The 27503-nt window shown below is 40.2% G+C and overlaps 1 protein-coding gene across 4 annotated transcripts in view; it reads left to right on the top strand.

Annotated features, from left to right (window-relative positions):
• Cpa6 (carboxypeptidase A6) overlaps positions 1–27503 on the top strand; it is a 424263-nt gene that overhangs the window by 387300 nt on the left and 9460 nt on the right. For 2 of the 4 annotated variants that reach the window (NM_001289497.1, NM_177834.4), the window contains 2 exons: positions 3197–3281; positions 7443–8035. In NM_001289497.1, the coding sequence (NP_001276426.1) occupies positions 3197–3281; positions 7443–7630 (273 nt within the window). In that variant the 3' untranslated portion in view covers positions 7631–8035. Of the gene's footprint in view, positions 1–3196; positions 3282–7442; positions 8036–27503 lie in introns of those variants that run through there. The other 2 variants (XM_011238392.3, XM_011238393.2) reach the window with 1 other exon arrangement.

The raw sequence follows: 27503 nt of genomic DNA, 5'->3' as shown, positions 1-27503 counted from the left end.
GAAAGAAAGAAAAGGTAAAAGAAAGAAAGAAAGAATACACATGCAGTGATTTGCATGAAAATGTTCCCCACAGGCTCATAGGGAGTGACACTATTAGGAGGTGTGGTCTTATTGAAGGAACTGCGTTACTGTTGGGGGTGGTAGGAGCTTTGAGGTTTCAGAAACTCAAGCCAGGCCCAGTGGCTCACTCTCTCTTCCTACTACCTAAGGATCAGGATGTAGAACTCTGCTGTAAAGCTTCTCCAGCACCATGTCTGCCAGCATGCTGCCATGCTTCCTGCCATGATGAGAATGGACTAAACCTCCGAACCTGTAAGCCAGCCCCAACTAAATATTTTCCTTTATAAGAGTTTCTATGGCTTCAGTGTCTCTTCACAGCAATCAAAGCTGTGAAGTTACACAGGCAACATAGTTGTTTTTAAAGGTTTCAAAAACATTCTCTGGCATGAATACAACCCCCTCAACAAATTGTACAGGGAAATCAGAATAACCGTGTGTAGAAGAATAAAATTGCCACACCCAAATCTCTTATACTGCCCAAAAGTAAATAAAAAATGGACCAAAGGGCAAAATGTAAGGTCATGAGACTGCTAGAGGAAAACATGGGTGTATCACTTTAAGATATAGACAAGGTTATCTGAAAAGAACCCAGCAGCACAGGAAGGAATCTCCAAACCTGGTAAGGCAGATACATGAAATCAAAAATATTCTACACAGCAAAGAAAACAGTCAGCAGAGTGAAGAGGCCAACAGAACCGAGAAAACATCTTTGCCAACTATGTATCAATTTGGAACTAATATCTAGGATACGTGAAGACCTGCAAAACCCAAACACCTCTAAAAAACATCCCCATAAATAGCTAATAAATTGAATGTTTCCAAAAAGAAAACAAAGTGGCCAATAGATATATGAAAAAGTGTTAACATCAGAAAACTGCAAATTGAAGTTGCCTGGAGAGCCTATCTCACTGCAGTCAGAGTGACTATCAACAAGAACTCCAACAGTAAATGCTGATGATGATATGGCAAAGACTAACCCTTGTACACTATTGGTGGAGCCATAAACTGGCACAGCCACTATAGAAGCCCACGTGGAGGTTCCCCCAAAACTAAAAATAGAACTACCTCAACAGGCAGCTACACAATTCTTGGCTCCATACCCAAAAGTCTAAGTCACCATATTCGTGTTACCTACTGCTCTACTCACAAGAGCCAGGAAATGGAACCCACCAACAGATGAATGAAGAAAATGTGGTCCATGTAAAAAATGGAAATTTATTCATCTATTTTCAGGGGAAAAAATGGGTAAAGCTAAAAATCATTCTGGTACAAAATAGGCCACTTAGAAAGACAAACACCTTTTGGTTTCTCTTACATGAAAAACCTCGAACTAAAATCTCTCAGGGAGACATGGGGTGAGGGTGAGTAGGGGCGTGTATACCTGCCATGAAACGTGAAGAGGACCATGAAAAGGGGGAAGTGATCTTAAGGGAGGGATTAAGGGGAAAGAGAAGGTAATACAATACATGTGACATAAGAGTAGAAAAGGGGTGGATAGGGAGGGAGGAGACAGAGAAGGGGTGAATTATAAGAAAGTTATGGCATGTGCTTAGAAAATCCACAATGAATTCCATTACTTTGCATGCTAATATTTTTAGAACAGTTAAGATTGTGCATATACCTTGCCTAAATAAGCAAGGTGGTGCTTTGTTTCTCAATTCATTTTTCATAGTCATCAAAACTAATGAAAGCACAAGTCTCCTGACAGTAAAATACAGTAAATGTAGAAACATCTGCATTTGTCATAATAGAATATTGCCAAGGCTACTGGAGACAATATTGAAAATTTCCCATAGAGTCCTCATGACAATGTTTACATTTCTTTCCTATTGGCTCTCGTAAGAACATCGCCATCAGCAAGATCAGTATTAAGTGGTCTTCCAGTGCCTGGAGGTCTGTGCTGGAATAGCCACAAAAGATGGCAATTGCGGCCGACAGTGCCACACGCATTCACGAGCTTAACAAGGACAGCAATGTGGGGCTCAGTCCTCCACATACACCATCGTGCCCCCAGGGTGCTTCAAACAAAGTATTAAATTATTCACGAGCAAACTGAAATTGGAGAGCTGTGTGCTGGTTTCAGCATGCTTCTTTTCGTCTCATTTGTCATCCAATACCTGTCCAACCCTTGCTAAAACGGCTCCTCTGATATCATCTGCAAAGGTTAAAAGAACAAGTGTTTTGTTTGAATATCCACCATTTAGGATTTTGACCATGTTGAGGGGTGTGTGTGTGTGTGTCTCTGTGTGTGTGTGTGTGTGTGTGTGTGTGTGTGTGTGTGTGTGTGTGTCTGTGTTTGTGTTATTGTTGCTGTTTTCTCCTGACTTTTGGCATTGAACAGGAACAATGGCACCTTGGACTTTCTGCATCTCAGCAGCAGCTTGAATTAGCTTCGTGAAAGGCTCTATAGCCTCAGAAGCCGGGAAGCATCATTAAATTGATGTTCTTGTTCCCAGTGGGAACAAACACACAGCATAAAGGGAGTCGATCTTCCTTAGTGGTTTTTTTAATTGATCCAGAAACATCTGTATATACCTATTGAAATACATGTGGATCAATATGGTTGTCTGAATAGTCTTACAGACTGTGTCTCTTCAACATTCCTATAAGAAATGTTAAGTATCTGTTACATGCACAGACATGCCACTAAGGATAGGGTATGAATTAGAGATAAGATTGACATTATCATGGCCCTGCCAACTCTTTTGTAGTACAAAGAAATAAGTGCGTCTCAACTAGAGGGCAGAGCATAGACCAAACAAGCAAGTTCAGGAACTGTGAGCACATGTCCTTGCTTGCCCATTCTTTGCTGTGTGACCCCAGGATATTTTAAGCTCATTGAACCTTCCCTTTCCCATCTACAAAATAGAACTGCGGTTTATCACTGACTTGTGTGAGGCTCAACCAAATAAAAAATGTGCTTTAACAGGTGCTTTGGTCGTCAGCACTGTAAAAATAATAAGTTAGGTGTGTTGCAAAATGGTAACACCATATTAAATATAGCCGTTAACTTATGAGCCATCTTTGTTCTCTCTGTTGACATGACCACCAATAATGCTCAAACAATATGCCAGAGTCTCTAGAAGTTTCAGTGCAGCAGTATGAATGACACAGTTTCTCCATTTTGCCCACACAGGAATTTGCAGCTCACAAAGCTGTGAAGGCACTTCGGTCGGTACATGGGATCCGATACAGACATGGCCCCGCCTCCCAAACACTGTGTAAGTTTCCTGTGCACGTCATATTAGAATTGTGCCATGACTTCCCTTTATGAAGCAAAATGTGTTCTTGATAAGGCAAAATTCGTGACTATAAGATTAGCCAAAGAAGATGGGAGGATTGGTGCCTGTTTAGTTTCCCACAGCGTGACAGAAATCACTGTACCGATTTAAACCAGCGCTGAGCAGAGAACATGCTAAGCAAGCAGTAATGACTGCAAGTTGAATTGAGATCCCTTGACAGTGGAAAGTACCCAAATGGACTCCTTAAGCAATTTGTAAGTACTGTAAGTGTGGAAATGGCCTCAGGGAGATAATGAAGTAAATGTTTCAGCTAGCCAGCAGCTTCCCTTTGTCCCTTCCCTCCGCCATTCCTGCTATGAAATGCCATTTCATACCCAGCATCTTCATCTCAATTTTCTCTTGAAAATTGATTTTAAAGTATTTCTTTTATGTAAGATCAAAAGGAACCAGTATATGGAAAGAACTTGGATACTGTAAGGTCAATTGCTGAGCCTGACAGATGTGATGTCCTAGCCAGGGTATCGATTAATTCTGGTTTTTAATTTCTTCAAATGCAACTTGAGTAATTGGATTATGTCATTCCTCATGACCTTCCAGATTCTACACTTTATTGCTACTGGGAAAATGTAGTGAACGGTCAAGCATGTATAAATGTCTGCACGTGCATGCAATCACACGCTGTTTGTCCGTGTATATGCACTGGTATCTGATTATGTTCCTTCATAAGGCCAAACTTCTCCTTGGTTTCTTTACATAGTCTTGCTGTCCTACTCCTCATTTATTCCACAAAGGTGAACTGTTCATTAACAAGTCAAATAAGTTTATGCTGAAAGTGAGAAGGACACTGTGTCAATAGGTTGATTCCACAGTTCATGATTGTTGGTCCATGCTGACCTTTTAAGATGGTTTCTCCTTTCTCCTCTATCTTTCCACTTATCTCCCCTTTTCCTCCATTCCTCTCCCCCATGTCACTTTTCTCTCTGACTCACTCTCCCTTCCTTTCTGATATGGTCTTAATAGATAGCCAAAGCTTACCTTAAATTTACCATCCCCCTGCCCCAGCCCCAGCTGCATTGCCTGGCTATAGAACCACTCTTTAATAGTTATCTTAAAAGAGAAAGTAATATTTACAAGACACCTCATACCAACTGATGACAATATAATACCTATATTGAAATTTTAAAGTCAATGTCTAAGTCTTGCCAGCCTTTTCATTTTGGTACAAAGACGTAGTCACACTATTATATTTACAGAGAACAATCTGTTACCATAGAAATGAGCCTGCCACATCACCATGAGGTAATGCTTGGCACATGCTATCTCTGACTTTGGCTTCTATTTGTACTCTATCCAGAGAGACATTGAACAATTTCTGTCCTTAGCCAAAGCCAAGAGAATCTGAGAGGTACCCAGTTGCTCGGCTGTGCTCTTCATATAATGAGCCCATCCCACTTGTCCTAGGAAATTGTATTAAAAGCCACACTGTTACCAGGCATGATGGTGCACACTTGGAATCTAGCACTCTGGAGGTAGAGGAAAGAAGATGACAAGCCCATCTTGGTCTTTATGGGTTCTGGAATAGTCTAGTCTGTATAGCAAGTTTCAGGACAGGTTAGGACTAAATAGTCAGACTGTTAGGTTTAGTGGTTGTTACTAGTGGTGGTGGTGGTGGTGGTGGTGGTGGTGGTGGTGTGTGTGTGTATGTATGTATGTATGTATGTATGTATGTGTTTAAAAGGCCTGGTGGTAACAGCACATACCTTTAATCCTAGCACTTGGGAGACAGAAGCAGGTGAATCTCTGAGTTCAAAGCCAGCCTGATCTACAAAGCAAGTTCCAGAACAGCCAGGGCCACACGGAGAAATCCTGTCTCAAAAAACAAAGTATAGAGGGGACTTAGTGTTCAGTGCTCAGTATTCAGTGTTCAGTGCTTAGTGCTCAGTGTTCAGCATTTTGTGCTTAGTGTTCAGTGATCAGGGTTCAGGGCTCAGTGCTCAGTGCTCTGGTCCTCACACTTGCTGGACCAAGTGTAAGGACCAAAGTTTAAACCTCATAAATCAAATTAAAACCAGAGTCAGTGGTAAGCATCTGCAATGCCAATATGCCTACTACAGGGTGGGAGGTGGAGACAGGAGAATCCCCAGCAGTTAATGAGCCAGCTATTCTGGCATATGCAACTATAAACCCTGCATTGACAAGGTAGAAGGCAATGAATGAAGTTATGCTCTGATCTCCAAATGTATGTTGTGGCACACACATGCACACAACAGCATGTACTAGCTTACAAACATGTACACATTACAAACATACATATACATTTTAAAAAGTGATATTGTTTGAGTAAATGATCATGTATGTTCTGGAGATGTATGAACAGGAGTACATGTATAGCAAACTGGATCACAGAAATTTCAGGAAAGAAAGTACATCAAGATTTTTCTGTACAATATTAATTCATTTAATAAATTATTCCCCTTGGAACTTTTTAATTCTAAACTCTATATACTAGGAACTTTGGGGTGGAAATAAAAAAAGTAATAATAGCACATCCAACGTACTTTCAAGTGATTTATTATTTAATTTTAAAAGCAACCCTTATGTAGCAGGTATTGGCATTATCTTTTTTTAACGGAGTTTGAGGTGCAGGGAAAGCATGCAGCAGGTAGAAGTGGATACCTGGCATACAGGCAGGGTACCTTCAGTCAGTACCCCATGCTTTCAGTTCTTGCCTGAAGAGCTGTAGCATATGAGGCCACGGGAGCCAGAGGAGAGAGTAACCAGAATGGACTCTTAGCTATGTTAAGTGCTATGAGAGGCTTAAAAGTAGTATCTGAGAGGAGAACAAAAAAAAGAAGAAAGAAAGAAAAGAAAAGAAAGGAAAAGAAAAGAAAAGAAAAGAAAAGAAAAGAAAAGAAAAGAAAAGAAAAGACGAGAAAAGAAAAGATATAGGGTCATTGGGGACCTTCAAGAACAAAGTTTACCACACAAGCAGAGACAAGAACCAGACTAAACATGTTTGAGGGTGCAGCCATCTTTATGCTTGAAATCCCTTGAGTTCTCAAAACAAAATAAGGATGGGGGAGGGGGAAGTATGGTAACCAGGGGTATATGGGAATATTATGAATATGTTGAGCATTTTAGCCCATGCAGACATAAGGACGGACACAAAGACCTGGAAGATATTCACAATATAGAGATGGGAGTGTCACGTGGTATCAAGACAGGGTGAGGGAGGGAAGAAAGGAAAGAAGAGAAGGAGGGAGGGAGGGAGGGAAGAGAAAGAGGGAGGGGAGGGGAGGAAGGTGGAAGCAAGCAGCATGTCTTCTTCTGAGCTAAAAAAGGAAAACTTTAGGTTCTAATGTCATCAGAGGAGGTAATGCTTAACCAGTTGGGGGCAGAAGTAAAATGGGGAGTGGGATAAGCTAAGAATGAGGAAGTCCAGTAAATGCCAGGCTGTGAAGCAGCCTAGACATTGCACAATGCACACCACAGGCCCCTCCTCTACAAGGATGCTCTCTGATGCCCTTCCCTGAACTGAAGTCGGTAAAGCTGGTAGTAAGTTGATCATTAGAGAAGCTGACAGAGGAAGGCACTGGAAAGATCTAGGGGAAGTTTTAATGAGATAACCGCCAATGGACAAGTGAAACAAAACCACTGGAAAGCAGGGTGAGGTCTGGAAACTTAAGGCAGAAGGCAGGAAGAGGCTCAACAGGAGTGAGAGAACACAGGAAGAGGAGGAGATATGGTGGCTTTGGGAGCCAAAGTTCCAATTTCTCAGACCTTAAAAAGAAAGAACTGAGTAATAAGAACAACAGAGGTTTCTCATTGTAGATTGCTTATCGGTGGGTAAAGCGAGCAGAGTAAGGATGAAGATAAATGCTGTGGGAACTACCGTTGAGGAACTTTGTGGTTATCACACTGGCGCAGCGCTAAGGCTCAGATCAAAGACAAAAGCACATGTGATTTGTAAGCACATGAGCCAGATGCTGAAGAACACTGTTAGAATATTCTTTCAATTTCTGCTTATTATTACTCTCTCTGTGTGTGTGTGTGTGTGTGTGTGTGTGTGTGTGTGTGTGTGTGTGTGTGTGTGTAAATTAATGTATACTCCTTAGTGAAGTGACTCTTTTTAACTTTTAGATGTAAGCTCTGGTAACTCAATGGATTGGGCTTATAAAAATGGAATACCCTATGCATTTGCTTTTGAACTGCGAGACACTGGGCATTTTGGATTTCTACTGCCAGAGATGCTCATTAAACCCACCTGCACAGAGACCATGCTGGCTGTGAAGAATATCACAATGCACCTGCTAAAGAAATGTCCTTGAGAGGAACAGTCATCTAGTCTACCAACACAGAGAAAGCAGATTCTGATCAAAAGGCACCTTGGCAAACATAACTGTTTAGACTGGAAGGATCCATGGACCTAAAAGGATCTTTCATGCAATTCGACACTTTGCAAAGACTGAAAAGTAGGGCACAGCCTACTTTGGTATGAGAAGAAAGTCCACTTTATATCTCTTTAGAGTCCTATTTGATTACAAGGGGGAGGGAATGTTTTCAAATTCCTTTGTCTCAAAAGGTGTACAAATTAATTGAGGATTTCTCTTCTCTCAACCACTCCATCCTTGATTAAGACCTATGCTACCAACGACATTGAATTACTTGGTTCTTATTTGAAATGGAAACAATCAACTGTGTTTCTTAATAAATACATAACTTTTCAAAAAACTAACATGATTCACACATTCATCTCAGTTCAGTGGACTGTATACATCTATAAAAAGTTGGGCAGATGTTCAAATGAACCCACAGACCTGTGGCTCACTGCACAAGATAGACCCTGGCAACACTGAATCATGGATAGATGAGGGGCACCTGAGGCCCACCCCAGCTGAGAATTTATTGGAAGTTAAGAGCTGTAGGATATGGGGAGTCATTTTTCTTCCAGTGTGTATCCACTGGCAAGTCTCTTATGAACTAGTAAATAACCCTACATGCACGTGGATGCATGCAAACAATTCTAATTAACTCTGGGTTACTTTAAGAGTGAGAAGTTAGAAGGGAGCTGTGTTGGAAATAAAGAGGTGTGGGGGGAAATGAGGTGGGGTTAAGAGAGGTAAATGGGACCTAAACACATGCAGTGGTTCTCATCCTTCCTAAAGCTGGGATGCTTTAAAACAGTTCTTCATGTTGTGGTGACCACCCAATCATAAAATTATTTTGTTGCTATTTCATAACTGTAATTTTGTACTGTTATAAATAGTAATGTGTCCCAACCTGCAGGATTAAACAACGAGGATCTTGAGGGAGGGAGGGAGAATGGATGGAACAAGAGATGCAAAGGAAGGAGACAAGACAGAGGTCTGATCAAGTCTCATTTATTTTCAGAAAACACTTGGCATATAAAGCTGCAAACCACAATTACAAAGTTGAATCAATTGCTAAATAAGTGATTGGGTAAATGGAAAGTGCTAAGCAACCAGTTGAGTAAAAAGAAAGTTCCAACAAGAAGATGTCTTAAAGCTGGAAGGTTCCAACCATAAGATGTCTTAACTATACTCAGGAAACAGAAAAACAAATTTCTTAAAAGCAGAAGTTAAGAATAATAATTATAAAATGATGGCCCAGGAACAAGATGGAGATTGAAATGCCAAGGGCTTTTGGGCCCCAACAGATCCCCTTTTTGTTTATAGAAGCAAGGCATATATGAGATGACAATGGCTAAATCAACCAAACCTTAGAGACTCCAAGAAGACTGTGCTTGTCTTAGATCAGACAGGTTGCAAGGACAGCCATGCCAGAATAATCTTACCTGTCATGGGAGAGACCCCCATCCCCTATCGGAGTCCCCTGTCTTAGGTTGCCATTTATACAAGGACGGCATCCTCCCCGAAGTTGCCCGTCACTGGCTAGCCAGCCCATTGCACTAGAGAAGGTGCAGCCAGGCTGGAACTGGCCAACTTAAGGGTCGCTAGGCAAGATGTCAACATAGCCATCTCTCAGATCTGCCATTTCTAGCCGGGGTAATGAATCTATAAGGGTTGGGCTTTAATCGCATCTATTTGTCCCTTAATAAAGGCCATGGTTCTATTGAAAAGGAAAGGTCTTAGCAATTTTAATCAATAAGCCAAGCACCAGACCAAGAAAGGGAAGAAGGTAGGGCAGAATTCCATTCCAGGCACTCCAGATGGGGTTGTCAAAGAGTGCTTGACACCTCTTTTCCAATTCTTGTTGATGCTTTCAGATTCTGTCGTGCACAATCCCAGACTTATTGGCATAGAACCAGCACTTTTCTTGTAAAACTAAGATGTATCCTTTATCTGCAGTAAGCAAATCTAAGCCTTGTCTATTTTGAAGAACCGCCTTACCCAAGGAATCCACCTGATCTTGTAGATCCTTGACAGACTGATATCGTATTAACATCATTTATTGGCTGCTGGACAGCTTAGTATAGCTGTCCAGAGCTACTCCTATGCCAGCTGAGCCAGTGACAAGAGCTCCAATAAGAAGGGGAATAAAGGATATTGCTCTCTTATGCCAGGGGGGCGGGGGATCAAAACTGGGCAAAGGAACTTGTTGACTGCCTGGGAGAATCTCAACATCTGGCAAAAGCATTGCAAGGGTGCAGGACCCAGTCCAATTTAAAGGGAGAAAAGGATTGGCCATTTTATCTCCACACACAAAAACTGTACCTTTGCCTAAACAAATTGGCTCAGAAATATTAATATAATAACTATAGGCAATAAATTGTGCCAGGCCAACATCCATGTCAAAGGAATTATTTTTATAAGGACTTAAAAAGCACATAGATATATTAAAACCATTAGGAAATACTTTGAAAGGCTTCATATAATTACAATTTTCCTTATTAAAATGAGGGGTAGAATCATTAAGTAGAGAAACTACTAGAGACCAAGAGGTACCTAATTCAAGGCACAACCAGCCATTACTAGCCAGGGATGGATTGGAAAAATTTAGGACTTTATGTGTGACTGTATCATTGCCTCTTGGTTTGGGTAATAAAAGTGGGCAATAATGAAGTGGCAAAAGGTTATCAATTTGAGTTTGGACCCATTCCTGTACCTTCAAATCTCTAACCTGATCAATAGGGCCTCCATCTGACACATACATAGGAGCAATTTGTGGCCAAAAAGCCAGTTGACCTATTGGTACTTTTGACTTGGTCCAAGTACTTGAGGATTAACAGACCAATCTCCACCAAAAGTGCCCTTATAGGTCCTATGAGGTGTAGCTATGAAATAAGGTTTACCGACAGGCGTGGTGGTACACGCCTTTAATCCCAGCACTTGGGAGGCAAAGGCAAGCGAATTTCTGAGTTCGAGGCCAGCCTGGTCTACAGAGTGAGTTTCAGGACAGCCAGGGCTACACAGAGAAACTCTGTCTTGAAAAACAAACAAAAAAAAGGCTTTACCATCTTTAATGCAATCTGTATATTCTGTATAGCAGATGGCATTCATTTGATCTACAAAATTACATGATTTGGAACATTCGTTGCCTAAAGTAGGATCTATGTTTGGCTTCTGAACAAAGATCCAACTTTGGGTAACACTTCCCGTAGGGGAGTCATGAATGTCCAAAAATGTGTTTTTATCTCCACAATCAGCAGATGAATAGTAGCTTGGGGGAATCCTCCTCCCAAATACCTCCTGAACAATCGCAGGGATTACAGTACACTGCTCTCAGAAATTGATTTCTCTCAAATGGTTGGTTGAATCTACCTTCAAGTGGTCTGTTTCATCATCAAGAGCAACTGAGAATGATCAGCATTCTCATTTTCCTTTGTAGTGCTTGTCCTTCCTGTAGTATGAGAAAGAGAAAGATTCTCAGGGGGAATTTTTCCCTCTGGAGGGGCTTTATTAAATTGTCTCACAAGTCTTTCAGGAAGCATTCTGGCAAACTGTGCTTCTTTAGAATAAATGCAAAGAGACCTCTTCCCCAGATGAGAAATGGGTCTGAGCCATGCCAGGAATTGTCTGGAGGATCCTTCCATATATCCGTGGAGAAATCACTTTTGGGATCTCTCTGCCAAAACAGAGAAGCAGCAGATTTTCCTTCTTGATCCAAGGTCAGGAAATTTATGATGAATAATGTGTGTGCCACAATATTTCATGGCTTTCCTTGGGTTGAGTACCATTCTCTTCCTTTTAATTTATCAATGGTGTTTTTTGAGGATGAGATGGGCTCTTTCAATGATAGCCTGTCCTTGTGGACTATATGGAACACCTGTTACATGAACAATCTCTAAGGTAGCATAAAAATCTAAAAAGACTTTACTAGTATAGCCAGGACCATTATCGGTTTTAATTTGTTGTGGTAGGCCCACACAGAAAAAGCTGCAAGAAGATGATTAATCACATGTTTAGAGGCCTCTCCAGTTTGAATGGAGGCAAAAATAAACCTAGAACAAGTATCAATAATTACATGAACATACTTAAGATTACCAAACTCAAACATCTATCTGCCAAATGGCATTAGGGACAAGACCACGAGGGTTGACACCCAGGTAGGGTACAGGGAGATGTCTTATGCAATTTTGGCAACTTTTACCAATATGTCAAGCCTGTTCTTTAGTTATTTTATATAGCAAATGCAAGGAGCATGCATTAAGATAATGTAGGGTATGGGCATTTTGGGCTGCCTTCAGACCCTGTTCTTTGGACGAATCAGAAAGAATTGAAAAGCTAAACGGCCTGTGGCCTGATCTGCTAGATAATTATCAGCAGATAGGGGCCCTGGGAGCCCAGAATGAGCTCATAAATGTCCAATACAAAGGGGAAATTTCTATATCTTATAAGGGAAGCTAATTCTTAAAACAGCACATTGACTTGAGATCACCCTTTTATTTTACCAACTGCCTCTAGTAAGACTTATATTGGACAATATAAACACTATCAGTAAAATCATTAATAGGGCAATCATTAAAGGCTCGAAGAGCTGCCATAGCAGCACAAAGTTCAGTAATTTGTGCAGAGGAGGAATTGGTTTGGAAATTAAAAGCCTGATCATTCCAGGCATAGGCTGCCAACCCATTATCTGAGCCATCTGTAAACACCATAAGGGCCCCAGGGATGGGAGTAGACTTGGTCAATCTTGGGAAAATGACCTCTTGTCTATTAACAAAATCAATTAACTTATTTGGTGGATAATGATTATCTAAAATACCTGAAAAGCCAACTAAAGTGGGAGGCCAATCATCTGTAGTCTGCATTAACCAATCAACCTGATTTTGGTATAGGATTGTATAATATTATCAGGCTCTTTTCCAAAATAAATTTTTGTTTCCTGCCTAACATTATAATATCAGAAACAAATTGATAATATGGATTTAATATTCGTTTGTGGCTAATAGGCAGATGAATCCACATAATAGGTATAGTCTGCCGGAACAATGCAGTAGGCATCTGTCTAGTTTGACAAACACTTAACCATAGGGGCTCATCATATTTTATAGACGTAATTTGTTGATTCTGGATTGCTGTCTCAACCAGCTTAATATCCTGTACACCCTCTTCTGTAAGAAAATGAGGAGATGTAGGATCAGGATCTCCATTAAGAATTTTATAGAGGGGTTTTAATTAATCTTTGCTTAATTTTAAATAGGGCAACAGTCAATTGATATCTCCAAGCAATTGTTGAAAATCATTTAAAGAGCAAAGTCTATCAAGCCTGAGGGTAATTTTTTGTGACCAAATGTTATCACCTGATAATTTAAAACCCAAATAAGTATAAGGGTTTATAACATGGAGTTGAATTTTGTCAGGAACTATTTGTAATCCGCTATCTAAAAGGGCCTTCTGAAGATCTTTATACCAAGAGAGAACTTCTGTATCTGATTTTTTTCCTGCCAATAATATATCATCCATATAATGAATTACGTAAATGTCAGGCCACGAAAGCCTAACTTCTCTTATGGTAGAAGCAAAAGAGGACTGACAAAGGGTAGGGCTATTTGCCATCCCCTTGGAATGGAATGCCACCCACCATTGAAAGCATTCCATCGGCTCACGAAAATTAAATGAGGGGAGGCTGAAGGCAAAGCATTTTTTGATCATCAGGATGTAAAGGAATGGTAAATAAACAATTTTTAAAATCAATACCAATCTTATAATATCCTAAAGGTATGGCTGAAGGTAAGGGCAGCATAGGCTGTAGGGCCCCCATTATCACCATGGATTTATTAACTGCTCAAAGATCTTGGAGCAGCCGACATTTCTTTTTATTCACAAATATAGGCATATTCCATAGGAAATTTCTGGGTATTAATTAGATGGCCTGCCTCAAGCTGCTCCTGTACCAGCTATTGGGCAGCACCAAGTTTTCCTAAAGTAAGGGGCCATTGATTGACCCAGTTTGGATCATCTGATAACCAAGTAATCTTATCAGCATGGGTCACAGGAGAGTCAACAGCCCCTAGGAAAAATGTCCAAGACTCAGGCAATCACTTTTTGGCATGTCAGAAATAGGTTTAGTGATACCATCTTCATTTTTTTCTAAGCTCTTACCAGGCATGTGTCTCTTTTTTATCATCTGGAGAGTAACTATGTCATTAGGGCTACACATTATCATTCCCAATTGAGAATGAAGAACTTGGTCTCAAAGATTTACAGGGAGGCCAGGTATAACACATGGTTGGATATTTCCAGAATGTCCCTCATCATCTTTCCAAACAAGCAGAACCGTGCTTCTCTTGGGATTGGAGCTTTGGCCCAGGCCTTGAAGGTGAGTAAAGGTGGCCTCTATTGGTCAAGTTTTTGGCCATTCAGCTTCTCTAATGACTGTAACATCTACTCCTGTGTCCATGAGGACAGAAAAGGTTTTACCATTTAATGTCAAAATTAAAGTGGGCCTATCTTTGGATATAGCCTGGATCTAAAAGGCATCAGAGGAGCCAAGGCAATCTTTGGGTTTAACTCTTTTTAGGGACTTATGTGAAAGAAGAAATTGGGTAACTCTTCGACCAGCATCAATAATAATCAGGGCATCTGGGAAGGAGGCAAGAATAAGAATCTCTCTTTGAAAGTCATTAACAATAATGCTTGGAAAAATTATGTAAGCTCTTTAAAAGTGAGCTGCAGTGGCCCAGAATAATGCCAAACATGCCTGGGGGCAACAGACCATAAATTCCAGTCTTAATGGTCTGAACCTCCTGTACTGGCTGGTTTTATATGTCAACTTGACACAGGCTGGGGTTATCACAGAGAAAGGAGCTTCAATTGGGGAAATGCCTCCATGAGATCCAGCTGTAAGGCATTTTCTCAATTAATGATCAAGGGGGAAAGGCCCCTTGTGGGTGGGACCATCTCTGGGCTGGCAGTCTTGGATTCTATAAGAGAGCAGGCTGAGCAAGCCAGGGGAAGCAAGCCAGTAAGGAACATCCCTCCATGGCCTCTGCATCAGCTCCTGCTTTCTGACCTGCTTGAGTTCCAGTCCTGACTTCCTTGGTAATGAAGCTTCCTTGGTTTCTTCCCCAACTTGCTTCTTGGTCATGATGTTTGTGCAGGAATAGAAACCTTGACTAAGACACCCCCTTTTCAGGAGTCAAGGTTACACAGGAGGAGGCACAGAAGTCCAATTCTGGGCTGCCAGGTGTGGCTCAGTAGAGTTCTGAAATGAATTGTGGCTTGCTGGGACAAAGCTCACGGCCCCAAATGGATTGTTGTTTTTTGGGGCCTGGAGCTGGCCCCACCACTTACTTCCCAACACTGTAGTAGGCAAGAGTGTCTGTCTCTGACGGTCTGTCTTAGATCGTCATTCATTAGCCAAGTGGCATCCCTGCCTGCAACAAGGGCACAGGCCGGGAGCCGTAGGGTAAAAAGACCTAACACTGTCTTGTCATTTGGGACAATTGTTTAAGAGGTGAGCAGCCTGTCCACAAAAGTATTTGTGCTGATCATAGTGAAATTTATTTTGGTTTTTAAGGAACTGTTGTACATCAATATCCTACATAGCCGCAGCCATGGCCAACCCTTGTTGATATACTGTGCCAATATCTGAACAGAGGCAAATGTAATCTGAAATATCCCCTTCTTTTTATGGGGATGGATGGCAGCCTGACAAGCAGTATTGGCATTTTTAAAGGCAAGGTTTTTTTTTTTTTTTTTAATGAAATCAGAGCAATCTGTACTTCCAAAAATACACCCTGCAGTTGTTGTGAGGCAATGGACAAATCTTTTTTTATTTATTTTTTATTAGATATTTTCTTCATTTACATTTCAAATGCTATCCCAAAAGTCCCCTATACCCCCCCACCCTGCTCCCCTACCCACTCACACCCACTTCTTGGCCCTGGCGTTCCCCTGTACTGGGGCATATAAAGTTTGCAAGACCAAGGGGCCTCTCTTCCCAATGATGGCAACCTAGGCCATCTTCTGATACATATGCAGCTAGAGACATGAGCTCTGGGGGTACTGGTTAGTTCATATTGTTGTTCCACCTATAGGGTTGCAGACCCCTTTAGCTCCTTGGGTACTTTCTCTATTCCTCCATTGGGGGCCCTGTGTTCCATCCTGTAGATGACTGTGAGCATCCACTTCTGTATTTGCCAGATACTGGCATAGCCTCATACGAGACAGCTATACTAGGGTCCCTTCAGCAAAATCTTGCTGGCATATGCAATAGTGTCTGTGGCTAATTATGGGATGGACCCTCAGGTGGACCCTCTGGATGGTCCATCCTTTCATCTTAGCTCCAAACTTGGATAAAATCTTTAAAAGGCTCATCAGGTCCCTGTTTAATGCCAGTGAAGGACAAACCAATGCTTTCTTTGGAAGGCAGGCATTTCCATGCCTTAAGGGCAGTAGACAGGGTCTGTGCAAGTAAGTCTAATGGATAATTAAGCTGTTGTATCCCATCTTAAAAATCATCTGTACCAAGAAGCATATTAGCTGTCCATGCTACCCCAGCCTGGGTATTTCTAGCAGCCAAATCTTTGCAAGCATCTTTATAATCAGCCTCCCATAGGAGAAAATCTCCCCCCACCCCAAGGGAGAATTTGGCAAGAGTACGCCAATCTTGGGGCATAAGCCATCTTTCATCAACAGCCTCAATAATAGCCAAAGTATATGGAACTGTCACCCCATATTAAGAAACACTGTTTTCAATTCCTTAAGCAGTCATCTCAAAAGCAACATGATGGCAGACAGGACCTACCTCTGCATCTCCAGGGGTTTCAACAACTGGGAACACGGGGAGTGATAGAGATGCCTGTGGTGGAGTGGTGGCCTGGGAGGGCGAGTGGAGCTGTTGGAGTTGTTTAAGAAGCTCTTGATATTTGCTTTCAAGAAGATTTTGGTTTCTCTTTTGAAGGGAAGCTAAATTTTTTGCCAGTGGTGGAGCCGATAAAATAGGGGCATAAGGAGGTGGCAGTCTTTGGAAAGGAGGCCAATCAGGATTTTGATACTGAGTATCTGCTTCGTCTAAATCTTCCCAATCATCATCACTGAGGTCATCTACCTGATCCACCTTCTTCTTAGATTTTTCTAAAAGTGGATAAATTCTTTTAATTTTAGAACAAGAACCCAGAGATTTTTTTTTCCTCTTGAGTTTTATGGTCCTTAAACTTTTGTTTTAGGGGAATAAGTTCAGATTTTAAACTCTTTGTCAAAGCATCTGCAACTCCGACTTTTTCCTCAGCATCGCTATCAAAGGATATTAGGTCCTCCTCTGCCTGTTCCACTGATTGAGAAGGCAGCATGTCATTGCCTTTGTAAGAGGCAATGGTAACAGTACTCTTTTTTGAAGCAAGCCATTTTTCTCCCTCTTTAACAATTTCTGCAACTGAGGGACCAGATGGTTTAAAAGAAAGAACTTCTTTAGTAAGATTCCAAAAGGAAAACGCCGTTAACGGGACCTTTTCAGGCCCAAAGATATCATAATAATCTTTAATAGCGCTACCTACGTGCTCCCATCTTTTAAGATCAATGGTGCCTTCAAGGGAAAACTATGGGCAAAACTCCTTAACAAAATCAAAAAATGTAAGCAAATCATGTATTTTGACCTTTATCCCTTGCGCCTTTAAAGCCCTTTTTAAACTTTCTACAAATAATTCATGGCTACTCAATGCCTGTCCCGTAATCACCACAAACTTACCAGAATCCTTAGTCAAGGCAGCAGGTTCCCTCACAAGATGTCTTCCACACAAAATCTGGCCAGACAAAAACACTGTGGTGTTCTTCACTGAATCCCTCTATTCGAACCCCACTGTTGGGCACCAGTTGTCACAACCTGCATGATTAAACAACATGGATCTTGAGGGAGGGAGGGAAAATGGATGGAACAAGAGATGCAAAGGAAGGAGACAAGACAGAGGTCTGATCAAGTCTCATTTACTTTCAGAAAACACTTGGCATATAAAGCTGCCAACCACAATTGCAAAGTTGAATCAATTGCCAAATAAATGATTGGGTAAATGTAAAGTGCCAAGTAACCAGTTGAGTAAAAGGAAAGTTCCAACAACAAGATGTCTTAAGGCTGGAAGGTTCCAACCACAAGATGTCTTAACTATACTCAGGAAACAGAAAAACAAATTTCTTAAAAGCAGAAGTTAAGAATAATAATTATAAAATGATAGCCCAGAGACAAGATAGAGATTGAGATGCCAAGGGCTTCTGGGCCACAACAGTAATGTAAATAGTTGATATGCAGGATATCTGATGGGTCCCCAATGGGTGAACCACAGGTGGAGAACTATTCATTACATACATGTATGAAATTACCAAAGAATACAAAACAGCAAAATTGAGTGACTTATGTTTATATCCTGAGAATCCCACTTTAAGAATGTTAAATAAGACAAGTATGGTGGCACAGGCATATAATCCAGGATACTCAAGAGGTTGAAACAGGAGGACTCCAAGATCATGGATTGCTGGGGCCATAGAGTAAGTTCAAGACCAGACTGGTCAAATCAATGAAACTCTCTGAAAATAAAAATGAAAGCAGTCTAGGCAAACAGCTCACTGGTGTGACACTTTACCTAGCATTCATGGGGCCTTCGATTCCTAATGCTGAAAAAAAAATAGTCAAAGTCAGTATTTGTTACAGATGCCAAGCACAGGAGTTTTATAATAGTAATATCATTTAGAAAGGTGACATAGACTTCCATTTCCAGGAAGTCAACAGGGTATGTATCTTCACCACTGAAAATAAAATAAGCTCCTGGATGAGGTAGAACCTTTGTAAGATTGGGTCTCTTCCACCTCTCTGTCTTTACTGCTCACACCACACATACACACCAGAACACCAGGCCCACGGCTGTTTAAAATTGTTATAAACCATAGACAATAAAGTAAGGATATCTTAGGCCAGGCCTTGAATAAATATGGAAACCTAGAAAGGTATTCATACAGATCTGATTTCACTGCATTGTAAGAAATGGGGCCAAAGAACAGAGCCTAAGGCTACACCAAGCTGTGAAGTCCAATGAGTTCACTTACATCAGAATTCTGGGAATACCAATGGTAAAACCTTCAATATAAGGGGAGATTAGATTATCGTATACTCTTACAACTTTACACAAATGCAATGTAAGGGGAGACTAGATTATCATATACTCTTACAACTTTACACAAATGCATGCACACACACATACAGTTACATATACTTAGACACTTTAAAAAAATTTATTCATTTATTTATGAATACACTGTAGCTGTCTTCAGACACACCAGAAGAGGGCATTAAAACCCATTAAAGATTGTTGTTAGCCACCATGTGTGTATTGGAAATTGAACTCAGGACCTCTGGAAGAACAGAGAATGCTCTTAACCATTGAGCCATCTCTCTAGTCCCCACCTAGACACTCTTACACACTCACACATTCTTTCTTACACACACATACATACACTCACACACTTATTCTCTCACACACAAACTTATGATGTCACATACACTTAGACACTCTTCCACACTCACACACTTTCTCTTACACACACACTCTTGTTCTCTCTCTCTCTCTCTCTCTCTCTCTCTCTCTCTCTCTCTCACACACACACACACACACACACACACACACACACACACACACACATACACACACATACATTATTTAATGGTCCAAAAAGAAAACTGACCATTTCCAATTGGGGAAAATGTAGTATGGCAAGAAATTGCCACTAAAAATTTGGAGAGATACATCAGTTCCCACAAAGGTTTGCGGCCCCAATTCAGACTTCTTTTTATTTATTTTATTTTTTGTTTTTCGAGACAGGGTTTCTCCGTATAGCCTTGGCTGTCCTGGAACTCACTTTGTAGACCAGGCTGGCCTCGAACTCAGAGATCCACCTGCCTCTGCCTCCCGAGTGCTGGGATTAAAGGCGTGCGCCACCACGCCCGGCCAATTCAGACTTCTTAAATGGTCTGATAAACTAGCCAATAGTATGGTTCATATTTGTTCCACACTGGTAATACTCCCAAGCATTCAATAGAAATCCTCTTAAAAAGTTTTGCCTGGAAAAAAGAAAAAGAGGTTTTGTCTGACCAAAACTTGACTGCCAGGATAAAGGGGCGGCCTGAAAACTTACAGAGGGGAGGAAAAAAAATCCCAGTCAAAAGAATGAGGACATATGTCGCATGAACTTCTCAGGCACCACCAAAGCTGATAATAAAATATAAACATCTCATAAAAGTGGGTTCTTAATAATTTGCCTTTTCCTGATGTACGATTCAAAACCATGCAGGAATCATGTTTGGATGTGAACTGTCTCCCCAAAAGTCTCATCTGTTAGGGTGTGGTCCCCCAGTTACTGGTACTATTTTGTAAGGCAATAAAGCTTAGAAATGGGGCTCCACTGGATGTATGTCAGCCAGGGAAGTGTCAGGGATGTTGCATCCCTGGGCTTTTCCCATCTCCTGGCCACCATGAGGTGAAAGAGTACAAATTCCATCATGTGCTTCTCGGCCATGCTGCTTTGCCCTTTCCATGGACCCAGAGTCAACAGAACCAAGACTAAGGTTTGACAGTTCTGAAAGCAGGAGCCAAAACAAATCTTTGCTCCTTTGTTCATGGCATTGTTTAGTCACAGGGATAATAAAAGTAGCACTAGGGAGAATCTAACATCGGAGAAGGGCATAGGGGGAAATACCAAGGTAATAGGTAAAGAAAAGGTCTCAGGTAATAACTATTTAATAGTAATAGTTATACTACAGTAACAACTTGTAGAACTATTGAGGAAGAGATCTGAAGTTTCATGAAGATGTATGTCATATGCCCACAAATGCATTCAGGGCAATTTTTACTTGTAGGAGACTTGATAAACTCATAGTAAACATATAGAAAAACAAGCAGGCTGCCACACCACCTCTGGTAGGATCTGTGTGACAAGTTTCACAGACTGAGGCGATTGACCTCAAAAGGGGGAGGCCTCCTGGAACCAGTTGTGGAACTCTTTGCCAGAGAAAAAAAATATTGCGCCGTAGCTGTCATGGCAATCTATCTGTTTTGTTTTTTCTTATTCCTTTTCTTATTTACATGCTACTGGTAGCCTAGGCTAAGATATTAAGCAAGAATAATAGGTAAGAAACCATCTCTAGAGATGGGGCCACTAACATGACCTTATCCCCAAGAAAACCAACACTTTACTTTCTAAATCATTTACAAAACTATTATGATAAAAACTTTCCCAACAATAAAATTTCATATGGCTACACGTGTGTCATAGGAGGTGGATTTTGGTATATGGTAAAGAAAGCCTTAATTAGAAAGAATTAAAATAGTTTAAATTTATACATTGAAGAATATAAAAAAATCAGGCACTAGATGTTAAATAATAATTGACCATGGGGCTGGAAAGTTAGTTCAGTGGTTAAGAGCACTGACCGTTAAAGATTTATTAACCTGCTCCTGGAAATATGCCACTATCCTTGGACGACTGCCCCCACTGAATACATACTTTTAGAATTACTATATTTTGATGATTTATAATGATGTTACCTGTTCTGTTTGTGATTCACTGAATACATAGTTACAGAGCTGTAATGCTTGGATGGTTTTTGTGCTTTACTATGCCAAATGATTTTTGTTGGTATCTGTGATTGTCTCACTGGATATAGTTTCTAAGAGATGTAATGTTTGGTTTTTTAATGTATAAAATCCCCTGCTTGAGAGCTGCAGAATACACTCAGATTGAAACTGCCTCTGTGTTTGTTTCTGTTTATCACTGCCAAATCCTTACCCACCTAGCTTCAAGGACCCTCATTCCAGGAACCCCCATACCCAACTGGGGTGGTCCGTGGCAGCAGGCAACAACTAGATTTAAACTAGCAAAAGAAAGGGTTTTATTTAAAAAAAAAACTATCCTAGAATGTTGCATGACTTAGTTCTAAATGATATAGTCAAGTAGCGTCAGTTATAAATATACTAGGACAGAAGATGCAAGATGCAAGTGAGATGGGCCGTATGACAGCATTGTCCTCCTCCTCCTTAGAAGGAAGTTGGTAGTCTCTGTCTTAGTTAAGGTTTTACCGCTGTGAACAGACACCATGACCAAGGCAACCTTTATAAAGGAGAACAGTTAATTGGGACTGGCTTACAGTTTCAGAGGTTCAGTCCATTATCATCATGTCATGAAGCATGACCGTGTGCAGGCAGGCATGGTGCTAGAGAAGGAGCTGGGAATTCTACATCTTGATCTGCAGGCAGCAAAAGGAGACTGTGTACCACACTGGGAAGATCTCAAATCCCACCCCAACAGTGACACACTTCCTCCAACAAGTCCATACCTCCTAATAGTGCTACTCCCTATGAGCCAAACACTCAAACACACAAGTCTATGGGGACCATACCTATTCAAACCACCAGAGTTTTTAAGACTGAAAAGAAATCAAGAAAATTCTACATACATATATTAGTTAAAATAAGAAAGCAGGGTCAGGGGCATGGGTCAGCGGATAAGAGCACTTGCCACAAGTCTGAGTTCAATCCCAGAGCCTACACAGTAAAAGGAGAGAATTAACTCACACAAGTTGCCCTCTGATCTCTACATGTGTGTCATGTGTGTAGAGATGTACATACATGCATGTGTACAGAAACACAAACACAAATAACTATAAACAAAAGGTAAATATTAAAAGAAATAAAGAGAAAGATTAAAAATTATTGGACTAATGCCCACAGGATAGAGTCCTGCCAGCCTGCACATGACAACTCTGTGACATGTATGGCTTTGTCAAGAGCACAAGAATGGGAACAGGACACCATGGCCAATAGGAATAGGAAATAGTACAGGATGAAATGAAATACTGTTGTTTTTAGAATGTACTTTTCCGTGCATTTAATAAAGTTCCATTTGAGGGGAGAGTTAATAAAGATATTTCAATGTTGGCTTAATCACAAGGATTAAGAGAAAAAAAGACACAGAGAAGAAGAAACACCTGAGTGTCAATATGGGCTTCTTAAGGACGAATTATAGAAACAAAACCAATTTTATTTTTTAATTAGAAAAATGCACATATAAAAGCATATCCCTTTTAAAAGTAAAACATTATTTTAAAAGAAAAGTCATAATTACTCCATCTGTTTTTAAGACACGGTTTTGCTATGTAACCCAAGTTGACCTCAAACTTACAACCCTCTTGACTCAGTTTCCCTAATATTGAAATTAACACATGTGCCACCACACTGATTTTTTTTTCATTCCAGAGACATATTTATAGGACAAGTCTTAGATAAGGCAGGCTTAGTTTTATGAAAAAGAAATAGACTCACCCAGCAGCAAATACTCAAAAGTAGCCAGGAAATTAGAGTTCATTCTATCTCTACCCGTACAACAGGTACAACCCAAAATGTCTGGCACAAGTAGGAGGAATGGAGGCTGATAAAGATTCTGGGTGAAGAGAAGCTATTTCTCAGACCCTTACAAAAGGAACCTGACCAGTATATCTTGTCTACTGACCCATGTGAATTCTTGATGCCAGGAAACTTTCCCCTTTGGTTGGGTGTTCTGTGGTCTCCTTATATGCAGAACTTTTATTGGTATCAATCCATCAAATAGCATCACCCCTTTGACAACCAAGCAACAATCAACTTTTGGCTATTTGGAGAGGAAAACACCACAACAAATATATAAATAAACCTCAAAATTCATTCTTCATTATAGCCAATGTCAGTCTTTACCAAGCCCAATGTAATAAGAACAGTTGGCAAGTTAGAACCAAGAACTAGATATTCACACTGTTTTATTTATCCTTGCTGTCCCACAGCAGAAGTGCTACAAATACTTTTTTTAGAGGTTAAAGAAGGGCATGCAATTAAACATGTTCACACATGCATACATGAACACACACACACTCACGCACACACACGCGCGCGCATGCACAAAATGATCCACCAACTTCAGGCTCTCCTGTTTCCTTACTTCCCATATATAAATTCAGAATAAAGTAGTCTTGATAAAAATCATGTAAATTCTTACCCATGATTACTCTTACATTTCAGTAATACTGTATGTATTTTATGCCTCGGGTTCTTTATATAGGTATTTTAATATTTATAGGCTATTTTCATATTTAATAGCTTTAAACTAAGCCACAAAATATATGGAAAGATGATTTAATGTTCAAACCACTCTGCTAGGTGCTGTTCTGTGAAGAACAGAAGTCTTATATTTATGTCAATTATTGCTTAAAAATATAACATTTTCCTCAACTATAAATAGAACATGAATTTAAAATTCTTAGTAAAATACCCCATATCATATTTGTATAATTTTATAATGCTGATTATATCAAGTTTTATTTTCAACTGAGATTTCGCAAGTGTTTAAGTTTCCTAGGGGTGACATAATGAAGTACTACAAGTTGTGAGGAGGAGCTTAAAGCAATAGAAATGTATTGTCTCATGGTTCTGGAGGCTAGAATTCTAAAAGCTAGCATCAGTAGGACTATGCGCCCTCTGACATGTCAAGGGGAACCCTTGTCCTTTCCTATCTAGTCATTTTTAAGCTGTCTTTGGCACTCCTTGACTTTCAGTTGTACAGCTCTAATCTCTGTCTTTACATGGTATGTCTCTATATGACTAGGTTTGTATGTCTCTACCATCATGTGATAATGTTTGTATGTCTCTGCTTCATGTGACCAGGTACATATGTCTGTACCTTCACATGACCAGGTTCATATGTTTCTACCTTCACATGACAATGTTCATATGTCTCTGCTTCACATGACCAGGTTCATATGTCTGTACCTTCACATGACCAGGTTCATATGTTTCTACCTTCACATGACAATGTTCATATGTCTCTGCTTCACATGACCAGGTTCATATGTCTCTACCTTCACATGACCAGGTTCATATGTCTCTACCTTCACATGACCAGGTTCATATGTCTCTACCTTCACATGACCAGGTTCATATGTCTCTACCTTCACATGACCAGGTTCATATGTCTCTACCTTCACATGACCAGGTTCATATGTCTCTACCTTCACATGACCAGGTTCATATGTCTCTACCTTCATATGACAATGTTTATATGTTTCTGCTTCACATGACCAAGAACACTAGTTTGTGGGGCAGTGGACTGTGCCAGGAAACCTGGTAAGAATTTCCTCATTAGATGAGCCTATAGGATGTCTATAGGGGCATTGTCTTGATTGCCAACTTCTGTAGGAGTTCTCGTCCCACTGTGGATGCTGCCATCTCTTGACAGGTGGTCCTGCGTTGTGTATAGCTGAGTATAAGCAGGGAGCAGTCCTGGAGGTTCTCAGAGTTGGACTCTGACCTGTAAGTACAAGCTGAAATAAATCCTCCTCTCCCCAAACTGGTTTTAGCCAGAGTGTTTTGTCGCAGAAACAGAAAGAAAACACTAGTCATGCAAGATCATTCCAGTATGATGTCACCTAAAAATAAGTACATTTACAATGACTTATCTTCACAGAGGGTCACATTCTGATGTATGCATACATATGATTCAAGTTATAATACCCACAATAAAAATTTTAATAGACCATTAGAAGTGGTAGAATAGTCTATATAGCTTGTCTTTTTACATAATAAAAATATAATTCAAATTTTGATGTGTTATTATTATAAGAAATTTATTTCTTTTACTTAAAGTTGTATATTACCTCAGTTCTTGATGATTATTTGAGGCTGATACATCATAAAAAGTATTTACACCTAAGTTTCACTGGATAAAAACTAATTAATTAAATTAGAATTCCATGTAAATGTTAATGAAGTATGTTGTAGTTTAAGCAGTGTAATTATATAGTGATTGTATTTAATGGAATACTTTCATGAATTATAATCAGAATATTGCATAATAAGCCTGAAAACAGCATCACTGAATACCTAATGCATTTCACAAAACACTGTACCAAGAGCTGCCAAGACAGGTGAAAAATCTCATGAAAATAAGCTTGAAGTTCATTGAAGGCAGAGTCTAATTAACTCCTTGCTTCTTATGCCTGACCCTGTATCACAACCATGAGCTGTACTGGGTCCTCTTTCCCTAGAGAATGCCCTATGGGAAACCTCTGCAGAGGACATCTATCCTTACTATGCCAACCCAGCATAGGTGAAGCAAACATATCCAGTTACAACTGAAGACATTATGTATGTGGATGTTATAATTACTCTTATAATTTAACTATGAATTAAACTAAGAGGCAAACTTTGTGACCTAGTGATATAGAATTCTGGGTTCTCAGCTTCAAACTGACCGAACAGGAAACATTCCCCCAACTGGGAAGAATTCAGAAATTAGCAGCCTTCTGTCAGAGCAAGCTAGCAGATAAGTGTGCATACTCTGGGAAAATACATTAGCAAGACCAAATGATTGGTATAAGAATCAGTTACTGCTTTGCTCTGACTATTTTCATCAAATGCTGGATGATGAAAATTCAATCAATGTATATGCAAACCATGAATACAGGGTCACATGGAGAAGACTGGGATTGGATAAGAGAGGGGTCCTAGGGTGGCTTTAAAGGCTTTATAAGAAGTCTGAGTCAGCAGGCTTGCTATCTCATCACGTGATGGCCTCTAGCATGTTGTGATGCAACAAAAAGGCCTCCTCCACACACCAATGCTACTCTCATGGATGTCTCAGGTGGACTGTGGTCTCAACAAGCCTTGTCAACCACCCAGACAGTTGCATTATAACAACAGATAACATGAAGTCACTAACTGAATTTCCATTATAGCTACACTTCACAGGCATGAATGGCTGCTATCCTGGTTAGAACTCTTCAGTAATCTGAAGCTGTTTTCAGTACACTAAGGAATACTATCTGATGTCTGCTAAATACAAGTTAGGTTCTTAGATGCATTTATATGTATCTATATGTCCTTAGAAATATTTGCCTAAAATTGTGCATTTGGTGGTCTGAGGTATGGAAATAGATGGCATATTGATTTTGTATTAAGATCAAAAACCATCATAAAAGAATTAGTATTAGATTTGCAACTTCATGTATCATGGACTCTCATAAAGACACACCTGAGGATACCCCAAAACAGGTAAGGCTGCTCTCACAAGGAGCATCCAAGAGTCAACTATTTCTAAGAATAACACTGAGTAGAATATACAACCTCCAAACTAATTTTGCACTAAGAACTAAAAAAAATCACACATTCTTTTGTTAGACTGTCAAACATAAACACTGGCCTCTGTCCTTCTTTCAAAACACATGGGGGTTGGGGGGGTCTATTCATTTGCATTTATTATCTCTAGTCAAGGTACTTCTTTGAATAACAATCAGATTTGAACCACAAATCTCAGGGCAACAGCACACTTTGTTAAGATCAGTTGACTATTTCAGGAAGTCCTTAAAATATCTGCAGCAAAGGTGTCTGTCTTGTGACTGGCTACACAGTTCCCATGCACCTGTATTTCCATTCCCTCTAATACTAAAGAGAGTTCTAGCTTTTCTTACTTCAGTCTCCCACATCTGCCTCCCTCCTGGCTTCTGTCCCACTACACCAATTCTTGAGTTGAATGATAGAGAATGGAGAGGTGAAGAAGACAAATCAGGAGCAAGAGCATCTTTAGACAAGGCAGCAGAGGTTTACTGGAAGCCACATAGAGTGGGAGCATGAGCAAGAAATCCAAGGCTACACAGAGAAACCCTGTCTCAAAAAAAAAAAAGAAAAAATCCAACAGGAATACAAAGAAAGAATATTTTAAGATTCATTGTTGAAAAATTATATATTGTCTTCATCACATCCAAAGAAAAAAC

This window comes from Mus musculus, chromosome 1 (genome assembly GCF_000001635.26).
Source record: "Mus musculus strain C57BL/6J chromosome 1, GRCm38.p6 C57BL/6J".
NCBI lineage: Eukaryota > Metazoa > Chordata > Mammalia > Rodentia > Muridae > Mus > Mus musculus.
The sequence above is the reverse complement of the archived record's forward strand: the minus strand, read 5'-3'. Positions and strand labels throughout refer to the sequence as shown.